The 21,235-nt window shown below is 52.0% G+C and overlaps 1 protein-coding gene across 1 annotated transcript in view; it reads right to left on the bottom strand.

Annotated features, from left to right (window-relative positions):
- LOC140207189 (paxillin-like) overlaps positions 1-21,235 on the bottom strand; it is a 43,644-nt gene that overhangs the window by 19,499 nt on the left and 2,910 nt on the right. Inside the window, exons 2-7 of the mRNA XM_072275542.1 lie at positions 18,816-18,991; positions 17,256-17,338; positions 15,018-15,117; positions 13,498-13,680; positions 8,005-8,178; positions 5,761-5,842 (exon numbers count right to left, since the gene is read on the bottom strand). Coding sequence (XP_072131643.1) covers positions 5,761-5,842; positions 8,005-8,178; positions 13,498-13,680; positions 15,018-15,117; positions 17,256-17,338; positions 18,816-18,991 — 798 coding nt within the window. The remainder of the gene's footprint in view (positions 1-5,760; positions 5,843-8,004; positions 8,179-13,497; positions 13,681-15,017; positions 15,118-17,255; positions 17,339-18,815; positions 18,992-21,235) is intronic.

The raw sequence follows: 21,235 nt of genomic DNA on the forward strand, positions 1-21,235 counted from the left end.
AAGTGAGCGAGGTCCTCAGTGAATACTTCTCTTCGGTATTCACCAATGAGAGGGAACTTAATGATGGTGAGGACAATATGAGTGAGGTTGATGTTCTGGAGCATGTTGATATTAAGGGAGAGGGGGTGTTGGAGTTGTTAAAATACATTAGGACAGATAAGTCCCCGGGGCCTGACGGAATATTCCCCAGCCTGTTCCACTAGGCGAGAGAAGAGATTGCTGAGCCTCTGGCTAGGATCTTTATGTCCTCGTTGTCCACGGGAATGGTACCGGAGGATTGGAGGGAGGCGAATGTTGTTCCCTTGTTCAAAAAAGGTAGTAGGGATAGTCCGGGTAATTATAAATCAGGGAGCCTTACGTCTGTGGTGGGAAAGCTGTTGGAAAAGATTCTCAGAGATAGGATCTATGTACATTTAGAGAATCATGGTCTGATCAGGGACAATCAGCGTGGTTTTGTGAAGGGCAGATCGTGTCTAACAAGCCTGATAGAGTTCTTTGAGGGGGTGACCAGGCATATAGATGAGGGTAGTGCAGTGGATGTGATCTATATGGATTTTAGTAAGGCATTTGACACGGTTCCACACGGTAACCTTATTCAGAAAGTCAGAAGGCATGGGGTCCAGGGAGGTTTGGCCAGGTGGATTCAGAATTGGCTTGCCTGCAGAAGGCAGAGGGCGGTGATGGAGGGAGTACATTCAGATTGGAGGATTGTGACTAGTGGTGTCCCACAAGGATCTGACCTGGGACCTCTACTTGTCGTGATTTTTATTAACGACTTGGATGTTGGGGTAGACGGGTGGGTTGGCAAATTTGCAGATGACACAAAGGTTGGTGGTGTTGTGGATAGTGTAGAGGATTGTCAAAGATTGCAGAGAGACATTGATAGGATGCAGTAGTGGGCTGAGAAGTGGCAGATGGAGTTCAACCCGGAGAAGTGTGAGGTGGTACACTTTGGAAGGACAAACTCCAAGGCAGAGTACAAAGTAAATGGCAGGATACTTGGTAGTGTGGAGGAGCAGAGGGATCTCGGGGTACATGTCCACAGATGCCTGAAAGTTGCCTCACAGGTGGATAGGTTAGTTAAGAAAGCTTATGGGGTGTTAGCTTTCATAAGTCGAGGGATAGAGTTTAAGAGTCGCGATGTAATGATGCAGCTCTATAAAACTCTGGTTAGGCCACACTTGGAGTACTGTGTCCAGTTCTAGTCACCTCACTAGAGGAAGGATGTGGAAGCATTGGAAAGGGTACAGAGGAGATTTACCAGGATGCTGCCTGGTTTAGAGTGCATGGATTATGATCAGAGATTAAGGGATCTAGGGTTTTACTCTTTGGAGAGGAGGAGGATGAGAGGAGACATGATAGCCGTGTACAAGATAATAAGAGGAATATATAGAGTGGATAGCCAGCGCCTCTTCCTCAGGGCACCACTGCTCAATACAAGAGGACATGGCTTTAAGGTAAGGGGTGGGAAGTTCAAGGGGGATATTAGAGGAAGGTTTTTCACTCAAAGAGTGGTTGGTGCGTGGAATGCACTGCCTGAGTCAGTGGTGGAGGCAGATACACTCGTGAAGTTTAAGAGACTACTAGACAGGTATATGGAGGAATTTAAGATGGGGGTTATATGGGAGGTAGGGTTTGAGGGTCGGCAGAACATATGGGCCGAAGGGCCTGTAATGTGCTGTATTGTTCTATTTTGTATGTTAAAATACGAGGTTGCTTTGGCAAGTAAGGTGAAAATAAATCCAAAGGGTTTCTACCGTTATATTAATAGCAAAAGGATAGTGAGGAATAAAATTGATCCCTTAGAGAATCAGTGTGCACGGCTATGTGCGGAGCCAAAAGAGATGGGGGAGATTTTGAACAATTTCTTTTCTCCAGTATTCACTAAGGAGAAAGATATTGAATTGTGTAAGGTAAGGGAAACAAGTAGGGAAGTTATGGAAACGATGATGATTAAGGAAGAGGAGGTACTGGCGCTTTTAAGGAATATAAAAGTGGATAAGTCTCCGGGTCCTGACAGGGTATTCCCTAGGACCTTGAGGAAAGTTAGTGTAGAAATAGCAGGGCTCTGACAGAAATATTTCAAATGTCATTAGAAACGGGGATGGTGCTGGAGGATTGGCGTATTGCTCATGTTGTTCCATTGTTTAAAAAGGGTTAGAAGAGTCAACCTAGCAATTATCGGCCTGTGAGTTTGACGTCGGTGAGTAAATTAATGGAAAGTGTTCTTAGAGATGGTATATATAACTATCTGGATAGACAGGGTCTGATTAGGAACAGTCAACATGGATTTGTCCGTGGAAGGTCATGTTTGATAAATCTTACTGAATTTTTTGATGAGGTTATGAGGAAAGTTGACGAGGGTAAAGCGGTGGATGTTGTCTATATGGACTTCAGTAAGGCCTTTGACAAGGTTCCACACGGAAGGTTAGTTAGGAAGGTTCAATCGTTAGGCATTAATATTGAAGTAGTAAAATGGATTCAGCAGTGGCTGGATGAGAGGTGCCAGAGAGTGGTGGTGGATAACTGTTTGTCAGGTTGGAGGCCGGTGACTAGTGGTGTGCCTCAGGGATCTGTACTGGGTCCGATGTTGTTTGTCATATGCATTAATGATCTGGATGATGGGGTGGTAAATTGGATTAGTAAGTATGCAGATGAAACTAAGACATGTGACAGGTTTTCAAAGCTTGCAGAGAGATTTAGGCCAGTTAGAAGAGTGGGCTGAAAGATGGCAGATGGAGTTTAATGCAGATAAGTGTTAGGTGCTACATTTTGATAGGACTAATCAAAATAGGACATACATGGTAAATGGTAGGGCATTGAAGAATGCAGTAGAAGAGAGAGATCTAGGAATGATGGTGCATAGTTCCTTGAAGGTGGAATCTCATGTGGATAGGGTGGTGAAGAAAGCTTTTGGTATGCTGGCCTTTATAAATCAGAGCATTGAGTATCGGAGTTGGGATGTAATGTTTCAATTGTACCAGGCATTTGTAAGGTCAAATTTGAAGTATTGTGTACAGTTCTGGTCACCGAATTATAGGAAAGATGTCAACAAAATAGAGAGAGTACAGAGAAGATTTACTAGAATATTACCTGGGTTTCAGCACCTGAGTTACAGAGAAAGTTTGAACAAGTTAGGTCTTTATTCTTTGGAGCGTAGAAGGTTGAGGGGGGACTTGATAGAGGTATTTAAAATTATGAGGCGGATAGATAGAGTTGACGTGGATAGGCTTTTCCTATTGAGAGTGGGGGAGATTCAAACAAGAGGACATGAGTTGATAGTTAGGGGGCAAAATTTTAGGGGTAAGGAGGGAGAACTTCTTTACTCAGAGGGTGGTAGCTGTGTGGAACGAGCTTCCAGTAGAAGTGGTAGAGGCAGGTTCGATACTTCCATATAAAGAAAAATTAGATAGGTATATGGACAGGGAAGGAATGGACGGTTATGGGCTGAGTGCAGGTCGGTGGGACTAGGTGAAAGTAAGCATCCGGCACGGACTAGAAGGGCCGAGATGGCCTGTTTCCGTGCTGTAATTGTTATATGGTTATGTTGTTCATACAGATCAGATCACTGCACGGGTGCGCTAAGGGAGAACGGGGTAAAACGATAACGGGATCGGAATCGATTTATTATTGTCGAACGCAGCGGGAAACGGTGCAAAGCTCGCCCCGCACCCTACTCATACGGGTCGGATCATGACACCGCGCGCCGAGGCGTGACAGGATGCGGAATAGACTGCGACAGCTTCCAGAGAAAGTGCAGTGCAGGTAGACAATAAGGGACAAGATCTATCGGACGCTTCCGAGGTCGGGAGTCCATTCTATCGTACGAGGGGACCGTCCAGTTTTCTGAAGGGGAAACGGCGGGATAGAAGCTGCCCCTGACCCTGGTAGCACTTGCGTTCAGGTTTTTGTATCCGGAAGTGGCTGGAAACCTTGATTATCTTGGCGGCTATAGGTGAAATATAGCAATCTGGCTCTGAAGATTAGAGCACGTGGGATACAACACCTGATAGCAAATTTCGGATGCAAAATTGGCTTTTGGTATGAGGCTGGAGTTGCCTTTTGGTGTGAGTGGAGACTTGTGTGCGTGCTGTGTTTTTATTTTAATCAGTTTGGAGAACTGTAACCAGCAAGTGCCGCTGTGTTCGGAACAAGATGCCAGGGGTAAGTTTTTCACGCAGAGAGGGCGATGGGTGCGTGGAATGGGCTACCGGCGACGGTGGTGGAGCCGGATACAATAGGGTATTTTAAGAGACTCTTAGACAGGTACACGGAGCATGTTTTCTTTAGTGCGTGGAGGGGGAGGGGGTTGTTCGAAGACGACAAAGGCGTTCATTTAGAACAGAGATGAGGAGGAATTTCTTTAGCCCGGGTTTGGGGGGTGAGTCTGTGGAATTCAGTGCTACAGATGAATATGGAGGCCACATCGTTGGGTGTATTTAAAGCGGATTTTGATGTGCTTTTAATTAGAAAGGGCGTCAAAGGTTATGGTGGTGGGGGGAGAAGGTAGGAGAATGGGGTTCCAGGGGATAATAAATTGGCCACGATGGAATGGCGGAGCGGATTCAATGGACCAAATAGTATAATTCTGCTCCCGTGCCTGAAGATCTTGCGGACTTTGATAGCACAGTGGACAGTAAAGGTGGTCGTGGCTGGTCGTGAAGAGGATCAACTGCGAAAGTGGGTAAGGGAAAGGTGGGTGGTATCTAACTCTGGGCCGTGAGAGGCGGTGCATTCTAGGAAGTGAAGACCAGAGGTGGTGCGTTCTGGGAAGTGAAGACCAGCGGTGTTGCATTCTGGGAAGTGAAGTCCAGCCCAGGGCTTACACGGTGGTTCCGCAGAGTGCAGAAGAGCGGCTAGAAAAAGCATTGGACGGTGACGAATGTTTGCATTCGTCAACCTAGCATACTTGGTATTGGAGTCTAGACATCGGGGCTACCACTGTACAGATGGTCGGTTAAGAAGCACTTGAACTACTGCGTGTCATCGGCGACGGGAACTGAGCTAGAGGGGGCACCTAAAATACGCACCAGAAATTACCCTTGCACTGGAGGACATCCGGTTGTGAGGAGAGAGGTGTCTCCCGGATCAAAAGATGCTCGCGGGGTGGGGCGGGAGGTGGGGAGTGACTTCACGGAGTCTTATAAAGTTTTGAAATCATTGCCAGGGTCCACGTTGGACTGTTATTCCCTGGAGCATAGGAGAATGAAGGATGCTCTCGTAGAACTTTATAAAATCGTGAGAAGTATGGGTGTAATCTTTTTTCCCCCGGATTTGGGAATGCGTGGAATGAACTGCCAAAGAAAAGTGGGTCAGAGCGACGTTTCAGAGGCATTTGAATAGGTTCATAGAGGGGAGGGCGTTTGCGGGGTAAATGGGCCGAACGTGGACCACCGGAAGAAGTAGGTAAGATGCTGTGGTTGGCATGGACCAGTCAGGCCGCAGGGCCTGTTTCCGTAGTGTATCACTCTATGGCTCGATGCTCCATGGCTTCTACAACTGGAGGTACGGGGCGAGAGGGGGAAAGATTAGTAGGGGGCTGAGGGCTGATTGTTTTTCCACGCAGAGGACAGGGAGTAAACAGTACGGATCAAGCTGACCGAGGAACTGACGTACATTGCATGAAAGCCGTCGCAGCGGTCACAAGGCTCTTGGACGGACACGTCGGCTGAGGCAAACGCTACACGAAAGGGGAACGGGCGAACCGTGGGATTCCTCCACGGGGGGACGCCCCCTCCCGGAATTTCTAACGGTACTTACCGTCGGCGCCGAATATATCACCACAGTTCGCGCAGAAGAAATGCTCCGGATGCCAGGTCTTATCCAAGGCCGTCAGGATTTTCTGTGGAGAGACCGAACGAGGTGAAGTGAGCATCGGCCCCTGGACTGTCCAACCGTAACCAAACACTTGTCTTCGACCGGTTACCGGCGCCGGGGTCCTCAGAATACAATGGCGCCCCTTTAGAACGGAGACCGAGGAGGAATTTCTGTCGACAGTGGGGTGGTGAATCTGTGGACTTCATCGACACACAGGCGGCTGTGGAGGCCAGTTCATCGGGTATACTTAAAGCGAGGTTGACAGGTTCCCGATTAGTCAGGGCGTCCGAGGCCGTGCGGGAGAGGCAGGAGAACGGGGTAGAGAGAGAGAATAGGTCGGCCACGATGGAACGGCGGAACAGACTCGATGGGCCGGATGGCCCGACTCTGCCCGTTTTGTCTAATGCCCTCGAGGGTCCAATGTTTAAATAACGCGCGTGTTTTCCCCGCTTCCGTTTGTGCTCACGCTTCTCTCCCCTCCGCCCACAGTTGACATCGGTTTATGTAAATGGTGGGGGCCGGGGAGGGGTGGCTAATGATGGAAATCTGAATCGGAGTAGAAGAAGTGGAAACAGTCAGAATGAGAATCAGAAATAGTTATCACAAACACGGGTCGTGAAGTGTTTTGTTTTGCGGCAACAGTCCAGTGCAATACGTGAACTATAATAATAAAAGAATAATAAAACATATTTTCGTATTATATTTTTATAGTAAGTTATACTATAAGTATACTACTTACATATTTATGTATGCATTTCCATTAAATATTATATATATTAGGCCCCCGCCACCCAGGCCGCGCTCTCTGCTCACTGCTGCCATCTGGTGGAAGGTACAGGAGCCTCAGGACCCGCACCACCAGGTTCAGGAACGGTTGCTACCCCTCAACCACCTGGCTCCTGAACCAGATGGGATAACTTCACTCGCCCGGAACCCTGAACCATCCCCACAACCTATCATTTCGCTTTCAGCGACTCTTCATCCCGGGTTCTGCACGTCTATTGCTGATTTGCGTCGTGTTGTTATTAATTACTTCTTTCTGCATCTGCACAGTCTGTTTGTCCTTTGCACGATGGTTGGCTGTCCGTATTGTTGGGCGCGGCTTTTCATTGATTCTGCTACGCTTCTTTGTACTTACTGTGAATGCCCGCAAGAAAATGAATCTCTGGGTGGTTATAGAGTGGCAGTACATTTACCTTGAACATCTATATATTTGAATATCGCTTTGGGTGGATACAGGTTTGTAGATAGAGACCCTACGTGGCCATTTCCTGTACCGAATACAGTGGTCACTGAGTGTTTGTCCCGGCCTGCTGCTGCTGAAACCCAAACACTTCACGGTTGGGACTCTTAACCTGACTTGTTTTTTTTTTTGAGGGGAGGGAACCTGGTGCCCCCCGAGGTCTCGCGGCGATTTTCAGCCAGGCGCCAGGGAAGGCGTATCCGATCGGGATGCCGTCGCGACTCGGCGTGTGACAAATACTCTGTCCGCGGCTGCAAGAGAACGGCGGGCCTCGGCCCCGGGAAACAACGAGGCCCGTTTTAAAGGCGGGGGTGGGGGGGTGGCGCTTGGAGGAAATTTGAGGGACAGGTTCACATTACAGAGAGCGGTGAGCATCTGGAACGAGCTGCCGGGGGTGGTGATGGTGGCGGAGGCAGGCGCCGGCACGGGGTTTAACTGGCATGTGGCCCGGAACCTGGGTGCAGGAGTACACTCTGAATGTGTGCAACTCGTCGTCATGGACAATGTGGACTGTGGGCCGGTTTCAGTAAGTTTCAACGGGGTACATTTAATGTCAGAGAGATGTAAACAATACACATCCTGAAATTCCTTCTGTGCTGTCCTATTCAAAGATTGCAAAACCATTGAAAACCACAGGAGGCGAGGGCGGGGCGGGGGTGTCGCAGCTGTAGGCTCAGGGTTCGATCCCCGCCTCCGCCTGAGAGGACTTTGTACGTTCTCCCCCGTGACTGCGCAGATTTCCTCGGGTGGCCGCCGCTTCCGCCCGCATCCTCAAGATGCAGGGGGTTGGGTTTAGTTAGTGGCGGGCGTGCACTGTGGCCGCCGGTTATGTACTTGACAGCCGACCCCCAGAGCATCTAACGCCAACGACGCATGAAAAAAATAAAAATTAAGGGTGTTCTTTAATATTTCTCAGACAATAGGTGTGACTTTAGCCGCCTTACGTCCAGTATAGGTCCCCTGCAGTAGGCGCACTGCGGCGAGAAGAGCTTGTGGTAATCCCTGTTGCAGTAGGCCCGGCCGTCCCGCTCGTAAAAACCGTTCTGCCCGATCTCTTCCTCGCAGTGAGCACAGACAAAATGTTCCGGGTGCCAGGTTAGACCCATCGCCGTGACAATCTGGGGAAGAAGCAAAGAAAAGGAGGCTGACTTCGTCATCCGAACCAGAATCCGGTATATGCGATCACGGTTCCCTCTATGAGCAGCAGTTGCGCCGCCGCACAGTAACTGAAATGCCCCCGCGCACATAGCCTTTGTGGCCGCGCACCTGGAATTTTCTTTTGTACAGTATTAAGGTATCTTTGAAATCTATGTTAATATATTTGTAAATACCCCGTAATTAATTAAATGTAAGTGAATATATTCCACAATTTTTTTCTGAACAATAAACGTACCACAACCTTTGGAACATATTGGAAGCTTCAACACATTCACGTTGTCATAGTTTTAAGTTACAACGCTATTACAAATTGCAACAATAAGCACAGAATGGAAGTCGGGTGCTCATTGTTAATAAAATGCCGGCCCGCTGGACACGGACACCGTCTAAGTTTAACAGCTTATAAAACGTAGAAGGTTTTGTTTGTTGTACGGTATCTCATTACACCCGGCAATTAATAAATAAATTCAGCTGTATGCGATTTTTCCATTTTCAATCCAAATTATGATAGTATGCATATTACGCGCAAAAAAAAAATTAAAGCGTTGCGCGTTTTTCAGGCCGTGTAAAAATATCCTGCCCAGACACTGGTTGATTTGTGCAGTTGTAAAAAGATTTTTTTTTAAAAAAGAGGGAACACTGTTTATGATCACGACGTGAAATTTGTTTTACCGGAGTAGTGCAAAGCCATAACATTAGCAGAAATTACAAAAAACAGAATGAATAGTTCACGGGTCCTTCTGATGTCGGCGGATACGAAGCTATAGATAGGGTCACTCATAATTCAAAAGTATTGAGTAGAGAAGATTGGATGTTATGTTGAGATTATAGAAGGCGTTGGTGGGTCCTGATTTGGAGTGCTGTGTGCAGTTCTGGCCACACACCTACATGGAAGTTGTCAACGAGAGTGAAAGGGTGCAGAGGGGATTTACAAGGATGTTAGCGGGACTTGCGGGCCTGAGTTATGGGGAAATGTTGAATAAATTAGGACCATGCTCCCTCCAGCATAGGAAAACGAGGCGAGATTTGATAAAGGAACATAAAATTATGGAGGGGGGGCGGGGTGTGATATAGACAGGTGAGGTTTAATCATGAGTCATGGATTTAGCATGAAAGTTGAAGTGGTTAAGTGGAACATTGGTGGTGGGGGGGGTGGGAAACAGCTTCACTCGGAGGGCGGTGCGAGTGGGGAGACGATGCCAGTTCGATGTCAACGCTTAAGAGAAGTTAGATTAAGTGCGTGGATTGGAGGCACACGGAGAGCTTTGGTCCGGCTGTGGACGATGGGACTGGGCAGAATTAGCAGTTCGGCAAGGGCTAGACAGGTCGAAGGGCCGGTTTCTCCGCTGGTGTGTGCTCTATGACCCTGTGGCTTTATAAGTGCTCCAGGAAAACGAACTGGGGAAGTGTGCTTCTCTCCCCGCCCCCCCACCACCCCGCGCAATCCTCAATGTTCCCCTTCAATTTTCTATCTTACACCCTTAACCCATCACCTTTAGTTGCAGACCTACCCAACCTCAATTACCCTACTTATACCCCCTCATAATTCTGTATGCCTCTATCAAATCTCCTCTACCTTCCAAGGTATAAAGTCCCAGCCTGTTCAATCTTTCCACAGAACGCAGATCCTCCAGACCCGGCAACATTCTTGTAAATTTTCTCTGTCCTCTCTCAACCTTGTTGAGAATGTCTTATATAACTTCACCATAACATAGTCATAGTCATACTTTATTGATCCCAGGGGAAATTGGTTTTGGTACAGTTGCACTATAAATAATTAAATAGTAATAAAACCATAAATAATTAATAGTAATATGTAAATTATGCCAGGAAATAAGTCCAGGACCAGCCGATTGGCTCAGAGTGTCTGACCCTCCAAGGGAGGAGTTGTAAAGTTTGATGGCCAAAGACAGGTATGACTTCCTATGACGCTCTGTGCTGCATCTCGGTGGAATGAGCCTCTGGCTGAATGTACTCCTGTGCCCAACTAGTACATTATGTAGTGGATGGGAGACATTGTCCAAGATGACATGCAACTTGGACAGCATCCTCTCTTCAGACACCAACGTCAGAGATTCCAGTTCCATCCCCACAACATCACTGGCCTTACGAAGGGGTTTGTTGATTCTGTTGGTGTCTGCTACCCTCAGCCTGCTGCCCCAGCACACAACAGCAAACATGATGGCACTGGCCACCACAGACTCGTAGAATATCCTCAGCATCGTCCGGCAGATGTTAAAGGACCTCAGTCTCCTCAGGAAATAGAGACGGCTCTGACCCTTCTTGTAGACAGCCTCAGTGCTCTTTGACCAGTCCAGTTTATTGTCAATTCGTATCCCCAGGTATTTGTAATCCTCCACCATGTCCACACTGACCCCCTGGATGGAAACAGGGGTCACCGGTACCTTAGCTCTCCTCAGGTCTACCACCAGCTCCTTAGTCTTTTTCACATTAAGCTGCAGATAATTCTGCTCACACCATGTGACAAAGTTTCCTACCGTAGCCCTGTACTCAGCCTCATCTCCCTTGCTGATGCATCCAACTATGGCAGGGTCATCCGAAAACTTCTGAAGGTGACAAGACTCTGTGCAGTAGTTGAAGAAGTTGTTTAACATCCCATGGCCTGCACTCAATCCTTTGATTTACAAAATCCGATGTGCCAAAAGCTTTCTTTACGACCATCTCAACTGGTGCCGTCATTTTCAATGAATGACGCCGCTGTTTTCCCGGATCATTTTGTCCCACCGCGCCCTTCGGTGTCCTTGCCCCTCACTGTGTAAGACCTGCCCTGGTTGGCCCTACGGAAGTGCGACATCTCGCACTTGTCTGCATTAACTTCCATCTGCGATTTTTCAGCCCACTTTTCCCGCCGTTCCACGTCCCCGCTGCCGGCCACGATCGCCTTCCTCGCTGTCCGCTATGATCGGAAGATTTGCTGATCCAGTTCGCCACATCACCATCCAGATCATTGACAGAGAGGACAAGAAACAATGGACCCCGCTCGGATCTCTGGGGCGCCCCAGCAGTCACGGGCCTCCAGTCAGAGAGGCAACCATCTACTACCACTCTCTGCCATCCCCCACAAAGACAATGTCTAATCCAATTTATTAATTCATCCTGAATGCAAAGTGATTTAACCTTCTTGACCAGACTTCTATGCGGGACCATGTCAAATGCCTTGCTGGGGTCCATGTCGACAACATCCACTGCCTTCGTCAACTTTCCTGGTAACTTCCTCGACAAGACTCTGTAAGATTGTTCGGACATGACCTACCATGCACCAAACCAAGCTGACTATCCCCAATCAGTCACATTAATCCAAATATTCATATAAACGGGCCCTGGCAATTCCTTCCGATAGCTTTCCCACTACTGGTGTCAGGCTCACCAGCCTATAATTTCCTGGTTTATTTTTAGAACCTTTCTTAAACAGCAGAATAATATTGGCTGTCCTCCAATCGTCCAACACCTCGCCTATCGCTGAGGATAATTTAAATATCTCTGCTAGGGCCCCGGCAATCTCTGCACTTGCCTCCCGCAGGGTCCAAGGGAGCTCCTTGTCAGGCCCTGGGCGTTTATCCGCCCCAGTTTTCCCCCAGGGCAGCAAACACCTCCTCCTCTGTCACCTGTGAGGTCCCCACGAAGTCGATGTCGTTTTGCCTCACTTCAATAGACTCTGTGTCCGTCTCCTGAGTGAATTCCGGTTCCAAAACAAAAAAAGCGTTTCTAATCTCCCTCATCTCTTTGTCCCTACCATTCTGGTCTTTGAGAGGACCAATTTTGCCCCTCGCTATCCTTTTGCCTTTAACATATCTGTAGAACCGTTTAGGATTCGCCTTCACCTTGTCTACTAGGGCAACCTCATGCCTTCTTTTCGCCCTACCTGATTTCTTTCATTTGCATTTGTGATACTCCTTAAGCACCTCGTTTGCTCCTACCTGCCTATACCTGCTGTGCACCTGTTTTTTTCTATCAATCAGGACCTCAATATCTCCTGATAACCAGGGTTTCCTACACGCGCTGTCTTTACCTTTTATTCTGACAAGCTTCATACCCTCAAATTTTCATCTCCCGAGACCTCCCGCTTACAAATTACCAAGTGCACCCTTGCCTGTCCCAGTCCACGCTCGCCAGATCCTTTCTGATTCCATCCAGTCTGGCCTTTCGCCAGTTTAGAATCTCAACCCGCGGACCAGACCCACCTTCTTGTACGCTGACTTTGAAGCTAACGGCACTGTGATCACCCGATCGAAAACGTGCCCCTGCAAACACTTCTGTCGCCTGCCCCGTCTCATCCCCTCACAGCAGGTCGGGTGATCGTGCACTCCCCCGTGGGTGAAGGAACCTTTCCTGGGCAACTTTGACAAGCTCTACCCCATCCAGTCGCTACGTGGAACGTTAAATCCACGTATGAACTGCGACCTCTACCAGGTTTCCCCTTTCACCCTCCGCTGCTTCAGAGAAACAAGACAGTCTACCCAGCTTCCGCCCCCCCCCCGTAGTTCGTGGCCTCAAATCCCGACCGCATCCTGGTGAACCTCCTCCACGCCCTCTACAAAGCCCCCAAACCCCCCCCCCCCATGGGGCGACCAGAGATTAATGCAGCGGCTCTCAGCCCGAGCTTTATAGAGCTGCAGTTTAATTGCCCGACGCTTAGTTAACGAGTAAAGACAAGAGACCTCTACGACCTCTTTGCCCTGCACACCGGCGTGGCCACTTCCGGGGAACCGTGGACCCGTTCAGTAGCAAGTGCACCCCGTGGTTACGCGACTGCGTGCCGCTGTGCGCCCGCTCGTTAGTGCAAACCTTTAACCAGCCAATCGGGCGGCGGCAGCCCGGAGCACGTGGACACGGCCAGGAGGTCCAAGATCAGAATGGGGAGGAGACGAGTCCCAAAAATGACCCTGACCGTGGGGCGTTTGCCAGTGCCAGGCGGGGTGGTTTGAGCACCTGGCAAATTGCTGGTAATCCGAGATTTCCGCCCACGGGAGTTTCTACACCTTACTGGGAATGGTGCGAATTTTTTCTTTTTAAACATCCAGTGAGTGGGCAGTTACGTGTGAGGGGGTACGACTTGTTAATGAGAGCGGCCTCCACTCCTGCTCATAATAAAGAGGGCACTGAACTCACGCCCCAGTACACCGGGTGCCTACTGCAACTCGAGTCGCTGAGTTCCCCCGGCCTCGGTGCCGCAACCCACGAAGTCCCCCAGCACTCCGCCACCCAGCCCCACCCCACCACCAGCCACCAACCCTCCTCCCACACCCCGCTCAACTAACCTTTCCCACGATGGGCTTCTTGCACGAGCCGCAGATGCCCTTGGGGCCCGTGCTGACCCCCAGCCGCTTGAGGTCGGACTGCAGCGTGCCCAGCATGCTGTCCAGAGAGCTCTCCGGTTCCTGCGCAGCTCTGCCGGGAGCGGGGTGTGCCGCGGGCGGCGGCAGGTCGGGAGACCTAAGAACCTGAGCAGAGACAGAGAGAGAGGGGGGCGCAGGTTATCCGGGAAAGGCAGCAATAAACGCATTGGGTGCCGGCTTCCCGATCTCAACGACGGGTCCGGTGGCTGATATAATTTCTCTCGGCGCTAGGTGGCGCCGGAGAATCCGATGCTCTGTTGAGGTTGGTGAGGCCTAAAATAGGGAGTACCGCGTGAAGCTCTAGCCGAGGAGAGTTGTCAATCGGATGGAAAGAGGGCAGAGAAAATTTACAAGGACGTTTTCGCGAGACTTGAGGGGCAGGGAGCTGCAGAGAGAGGTTGAACGGGTTAGGACTTTTTTTTTCTCTCCTACTTGCGGGGAGATTTGAAAGAGGTATGCAAAACTATGAGGGGTACAGACGGGATAAGGGGAGGCAGGCCTTTTCCGCTCAGGCTGGGTGAGACTAGAACTAGAGGTGATAGGTTAAGGGTGAAAAGGTGAGGTATCTAAGGGGAAACTGAAGTGGGGGTGGTGGTTCTTCACGCAGAAGGTGGCGAGAGTGTGGAACGAGCTGCCGGCCTCCGCGGTGGATTTGTTTGATTACAACATGTTTAGCTATGTACGTAGATGGGTTCGGGATGGCTGCGGTGCCGGTACAGGTCGATGGGGCGCGGCAGAATAAAATTCCGGTACGGAGCAGATGGGCCGAGTGGCCTGTTTCTGTGCAGTCACGTTCTATAACTTTATGATTCTAACGGTAAAATAGCCCCAGCAGGCACGGACGCCTTTCGGCCCGTTACAACCGGCCCAGCTCTTTGTTACACCGGACAGTTCGGGGGCCTGTAATCCGCTGCCCGGGGTCGGGGTGGGGTGCGGAGATCGGCACGATAGAGGGGTCTTACCAGGCTCTGAGACTGGCACGGGGGATGGGGGGGGGGGGAATGTCGGGAAAAGGGTCATTTGTCGGCAGGAGAGGTCGGTTCGCTTAGGTGCCATTAGCTGTGCTCAACATTCATGGGCCGAGTGGCCTGTTTGCCGCTCGAGTTGTGGGTAAATTCGTGAGCCGGTCGTACAGAGGAAAGGATGGAAGGGTCGGCCGTCCGGGTTTGGACGATTTAAGGTGAAACAGACATATTCCCCCCCCCCCCAGAGAGGTAACATCTGACCTTTTACCCTCCCGAATCTGTTTATTCCCCACTGACGAACGCGCAGGCTCAGAGAAAGTCATAAGCACACGTGGTCCTCCAGCATTTTGTGCGCTGCTCTTGCGAGGGGCAAGTTTGTATCTTCCAGGGTGCCTTTGCACCTCATCTCGCAGGTGGGGGTGAGGGGGGAAGCGGGAGGAGGATAGAGGAGAACGTTCCCGGCCTCACGTTACTCACGCCAGCTAAATCCGCCATGATGTTGTCCAGCTCTCTGGCGGCCGAGGTGGGGCTCATCATCGCGCTCTCAGTTTTATCCTGGGCGGGCTCCGCGGGGGTTCTGAAAGGCGGGAGGGAGACCGTGAGCCAAGCAGGCTGATCTGATGAACGGGGAGTCACGGCGTTGTACGACACGGTAACAGGCCGACCGAGGCGCCTGCCTGAACGGGTCCCATTTGCCCATGCTTTGGCCCGTAGCCCCCTGTCAACCCGCCTGAGCGTCTTCCGGGCGCTGTAATTGACCCTCTACCGCGTGTTCACAACATTCATTGTGAAGAAGTTGCCCCTCGGGGATGGGGGGTCCCCTTTTAAATTTCAACTTTGATCTGCACCCTCTTGTTTCAGTCTCCCCTCATTTGGAGAGGTGAGGAGGGAGGCAACTACAACTGTCCACCTGCAACACAGACAAAATGCTGGATGAACTCAGCAGGCCAGGCAGCATCCGTGGAAAAAAGAGCACAGTCGACGTTTCGGACCAAGACCCTTCGGCAGGCCTATCGCCTCCCTCTGGGGCTCCTCCCCCTACCCCCCCCCCTTTCTTTCTTCCATGGCCTTCTGTCCTCTCCTCTCAGACTCCCCCCTTCTCAAGTCTTGTGTCCCTTTCGCCAATCAACTTCTCAGCTCTTTACTTCACATCTCCCCGTCCCAGTTTCATCTATCACCTTCTGTTTCTCTCTTCCCTCCACCCCACCCCGCCCACCGACCTTTAAAATCTACTCTTCGTCATTTTTTTTTCTTTCTCCGAACAGCCGAAGGGTCTCGGCCCGAAACGTCAACTGTATACTGTACTCTTTTCCACAGATGCTGCCTGACCTGCTGAGTTCCTCCAGCATTTTGTGTGTGTTGTTCTGGATTTTCAGCATCTGCAGATTTATTCTTGTATGAGGACCCTTCGATGGCTCTGGGCCTGTACTCAATGGAGTTTAGAAGAATGGGGGAGGGAAGCTGTTGGGGGAGCGGGGGATCTTATTTAAACCTATCGAGTATTGAAAGAACTGGATAGATTCGGCGCGGGCATGGTGTTTCCCTCGTGGGGCGAGTCTGGAGCCGGAGGGCACAGGCTCAGAGTTGGGGGGGAGGTCCCCTTTCGAACAGACATGAGGCGGAATTTCTTTAGGCAGACGGTGGCGAATCTGTGGGATCATCGCCACAGGCGGCTGCAGGGGTCAGGAGTCAGCGGGTATGTTTAAAGTGGAGGTTAAATACAGTGGAGAGCTGGACTGTTCTGTACACAGAAACTGGCGGGGCGACGAGAGAGAGAGAGAGAGAGAGAAAGACAGAGACAGAGAGAAAGAGATGGGGAGAGTGAGAAAGACAGAGAGATAGAGACAGGGTAATAGAGAGAAAGGGTGACAGAGAAAGAGAGAAAGACAAAGAGAGAAAGGCAGACAGAGAGACAGAGAGAAAGAGAGGGAGAAAGAGACAGAGACACAGAGAGAGAGAGAGAGAGAGAGAGAGCGAGATAGACAAAGACAGAGAGAGGGAGAAAGAGACAGCGAAAGAGAGAGGTGGAAAAAAGAGCAAGCGGGAGAGGCAGAGCTGCCCTGCGAGGTACACAGTGTAATAATGGAGAGAAGGAAGAGGAGAGAGGTACAGAAAGCAAAAAGGGAGCGACTCAAGTGTGTCCACACTCTCCCCGCAGCACCTGCCCCCCAATGCAGGCAACATCGTGATGAACCTCGTCTGCGCCCTCCTGTCCTTCCTGCCATGGGGCGGGGGGTGGTGACCGGAACTGAATGCAGCACCCCAGGTGCGGCCGGACTAAAGTTTTATAAACCTGCAACACTGCTTCCCTCTTCTTGGACTCGGTGCTTCGACTGAAGGAGGCAGGCTTTCTGTACCAGGGCGGGGCACACAAACGTAAAGGGCTGGTCAGGCGGCAGCCACGGGGACGCTTCGGGGCGAGGCCCTTCGTTAGGTCTGAAAGGGAAGGGAGGAGGGAGGGGTGGCGGATGGGGGGGAGATCCGTAATAAGAAGGTGGGGGGGAAGAGTACGAGCTGGACACTGATAGGTGAAGACATGTGGGCGGGGGAGGGACGATAAAGTGCGAAGCTGGGCGGTGATTGGTGGAAAAGGTGGAGGGCTGTGGAAGGGCGAATCTGATAGTCTGCACCGCCTTTCCCGCCCCGTCGACAATTGCGACCAGCTTCAGGGAGCCGTGGACGTGGGAGAGGCTCGCTGCGCGTACAGGAGCTCACCTGCCAGCGGTATGAACGGCCCCCGGCGCTTGGCTGACAACGTCTCCCGATTCTGTCAGAACTGAGGCGTAGACGGGGTTCAGCTGGAGGTACAAAGTCACAGGGTGAGCGACACAACGGCGCAGAAACCAGCCCCTCGGCCCGTCTAGACCATGCCGAACTATTACTATCCAGCCTGGTCCCATAGGGGTGGCGGGGTGGGGGGGGGGACCCACGCCTCTGCCAAAGGCGGTACGGGGCGCCCCTTCCCTCCGCTGGCCAAGCAGGTCACCCCCGGGCAAGGTGAAGCGCCTGCTGAGCTCCCTCCCCCTCCTCCCCGATCAGGGTCACGCCAAGCCGTGGGAGCAAGGTGGTAGATCAGGTGGCCGGTTGCAGATCTACGTCATCCGACACGACACATGATGATGGTGATGTCACAGGGCACGGCACATGATGATGGTGATGTCACAGGGCACGGCACATGATGACGACGAGCCGCACCCGGTCCACACCCCTCCCACCCCAACAGTGCGGCCCCGGAACAGACCATTCGGCCCGATATGCTGTGCCCAGCTAATTTTCCAAACTCCTTCCCATGCCTGAGCTTGTTCCAAATGTTCGCGGACGACCTAACTCGGGCTCGGGGTTTCTTGAGTTACCGTCAAACGTCTTAGTCCACAGGAAGGCAGCGGGCTCGGTCACGGCTGCAACTGTGTACCTCGCCGACATACCTCGCGCCGACAAATTCCAAAGGCATAGCCGTCAAGGAGCAAGAGAGAAGCGGGTAGCAGGGTAGCGGCGGGAAGCTGGGAGAGTCGGAGAGGCAGAGGGAAGGGGGGGCGCCGAGATGAAAACTGATGGGGAGAGACTAAGAGAGGGGGGCCGGTTAGAGGCGATATCTGCTGTGGGGATCGAGCTAACCCCGAAATCGAGGGCCAAATGGCATGGCCGGTGTTGCATAGTTAGATGATCTGTGGACAGAAACCAGGCGGGGTGCGACAGGCCAGAGAGAATTAGAGAGAGAGGGGGCAGAGAGAGAGGGAAGAGAGTGAGGGGAAGAGAGAGACAGAGAGAGAGGAGGAAGGGAGAGAAAAAGAGAGAGGACGAGAAAGAGGGAGAGAGAGAGAAAGAGGGCGAGAGAGGGGGGCGAGAAAGAGAGAGAGCGAGAAAGAGAGAGAGGGCGAGAAACAGTGAGGGCGAGAGAGAAAGGGCGAGAAACAGAGAGGACGAGAGATAGAAGGAGAAAGAGTGAGTGAGAGAGAGAAAGGAGAGCGAGGAGAGAGGGGGAGAGAGAGCGAGAGGAGAGCGGGGAGAGAGAGGGCATGAAAGCGAGGAGCGATGGCCAGGGAGCGGGAACAGAGAGCCAGTGAGCGAGGGGAGACAGCGAGAAGAAAATGAGCCTGGCGGAATGCGCTTTCCTGCTCTAGTATCTTCTGCCCGCTGGGAGGAGGGCGGGGGATAGTGTGAAGAGAGAATATCGGGTCTTTGATTAGGCTGGCTGCTTTACCGAGGCGGCCAAAAGCGCAGCCGCTCTCTTACTCCACGACTTCAAATGCCAGTAAGTCTGAAATGGATTCTCACTTCCTCTTGGGGGGCAGCCGCGCCCCGGTCCCGGCCGGGCTCCCGCTCCTTGGCGCCCCCAGGCGCCTTCGGCGAGCAACTGTCCGCGGCGTACGCTGCCAGGAAGTCAAAGTCGGACGCGGCCGAAGGTCGGGCGACGCTCACCGACGTCTCCTCGAGTTCCGCCAACAGCAGGTCTGAAAAAAAAGGCAAAGGCGGATGTGATGGCCGGCACCCACTGAATGATCGGCCGGCCCCTGCAGGTGCTGGGATGGGGCAGCCCGTGGGTAAGGTCGGGGCGAGCACGTGATCTCTGACTCCCAGTTCACCAGAAGCCGGGCCGAGAGCTTCCTGACTGGTTGTATCACGGCCTGGCGTGGAAACACTAGGGCCCGGGAGCGGAGAGTGGAGGGTGGAGCCCTCGCCGACCACGAGCTCAGCTCTCCCCCAACCCCCGCCTCACCACCTCCACCACCCCGCCCGCAGGAAAGCAGCGCCCGTCATCCAGGGCCCGCGCCATCCGAGCCAATGCTCTCTTCTCGCTGCTACCATCGGGCAGGAGTTACTGGGGACTTCGGGCCCACGCCACCTGGTTCAGGAACACGGCTTGGACGGAGGGTTTCTTCGCTGATAAATACGACTTTCTCGTGGCGACGTACCCAAGGAGTGAGGAGGGCTTTTCTTCTGCCGGGCTGGGCTGTGAATTCACAGGCCCGCTTCCCCACCCCGCCCCTATAAATATTAATTCCCCCCCGCTATGCAAAAAAATAAAATCTGTCTGCCTTAAATGTCTTTTATGGAGTAGCCCCTCCCGTCTGCCTGGGCAGAGAATTCCACAGGGACACTGCTCTCTGAGAAAAATGAAAACAGTTCCCCCTCCCCTCCCTCATAACGCTCGCGGGACGCCGGGAACGCGGTGCCATCCGCCCAGCGCGGAGAACAGGCTGTTCGCCCCGTGCCGACCAAGACCTCGTCTTATTTGTCCCGACTGTGTCCATTTCCTTCTGAACCTTTTTACCTGTCCGAATGCCTTTTTGGAGTTGTAAACGTACAGTATCTGCCTCGAACACATCCTAAGAAACATAGAACACCTACCGCACAATACAGGCCCTTCGGCCCACAACGCTGTGCCGAACTTTAGAAATTACCAAGGGTTACCCATGGCCCTCCATTTTTCTAAGCTCCTTATACCTATCCAGGAGTCTCTTAGAAGACCCTGTCATAACCGGAGCCACCACCGGTAGCCCATTCCACGCAATCACTACTCTCTGCGTAAAAAACTTACCCCCTGACATCTCCTCTGTACCTACTTCCAAACACCCTAAAACTGTGCCCTCTCGTGCTAGCCATTTCAGCCCTGGGAAAGCCCTCTGACTATCCACGCAATCAATGCCTCTCATCATCCTGACACCTCTATCAGGTCACCTCTCATCCTCCGTCACTCCAAGGAGAAAAGGCCGAGTTCACTCAACCTATTCTCCTCAGGCGCGCTCATAGTTCTCATCATACTCTTCAGAGATTGTCTGCCCGGCGTCAGTGGTCGCATAGCCCCAGGACCTGTGACACGCACCGGCTGCTCGTACGACCGTCCGCCACCTGCTGCTGTGGCTTCAGATTACCCTGATCAGAGTGGGGGCGGGGGTAAACTAACCACACCACCCCCCCCCCGCCCGATTACACTAACGTGACCACTATTCCGTTATCCATTCCCCATCTTCGAGTTCCTGAATGCGTCTGCCTCTACCACCCGCCGTGGGCCGGGCGTTCTGCGCGTCTAAGAAAATAAAGGCGAAACTATGGATCCGCACTTGGAAAGTCTTCAGTCTCCAGCGCGCAGGCCTGGGCGAGGTTGTATGGAAGACAGGCAGTTGCCCATGCTGCAAGTCTCCCCTCTCCACGACACCGATATTGTCCAAGGGAAGGGCATTAGGACCCATACAGCTTGGCACTGATGTCATCGCAGAGCAATGTGTGGTTAAGTGCCTTGCTCAGGGACACAACACGCTGACTCAGCCGAGGCTCGAACTGGCAACCTCCAGATCACTAGACCAACGCCTTAACCACTTGGCCATGTCCCCACACATCTACGCATCTACACTCCGTGTAAAGGGCTGACCTCTGACCTCGCCTGTATACTTTCCCCCAGTCACCTTCTTCTGGCCATTTCTGCCCACAGGCCCATCCCCCCACACCCCTCCCCCCCACCACCCCCACCTCTCTCTCTTTCCATTCCCTTTGGGAGATCGCCTCCTATCCTTTCTCTCCTCCTCAGCTGCCCCTTCCTCTGGTTCCCCTCCTCCGTCGCTCTCTCCTGTGGTCCACTATCCTCACCTGCCCGCTTCTTGCTTTGCCTTTTTGCCTCCTACGGCTGTCTGCACCCGGCTCCTCACTTCAATTACCCCTCCCCGCCCACCTGTCTGCACCTATTCTGGACAGCCTTC

The sequence above is a fragment of the Mobula birostris genome, chromosome 13, assembly GCF_030028105.1.
Source record: "Mobula birostris isolate sMobBir1 chromosome 13, sMobBir1.hap1, whole genome shotgun sequence".
NCBI lineage: Eukaryota > Metazoa > Chordata > Chondrichthyes > Myliobatiformes > Myliobatidae > Mobula > Mobula birostris.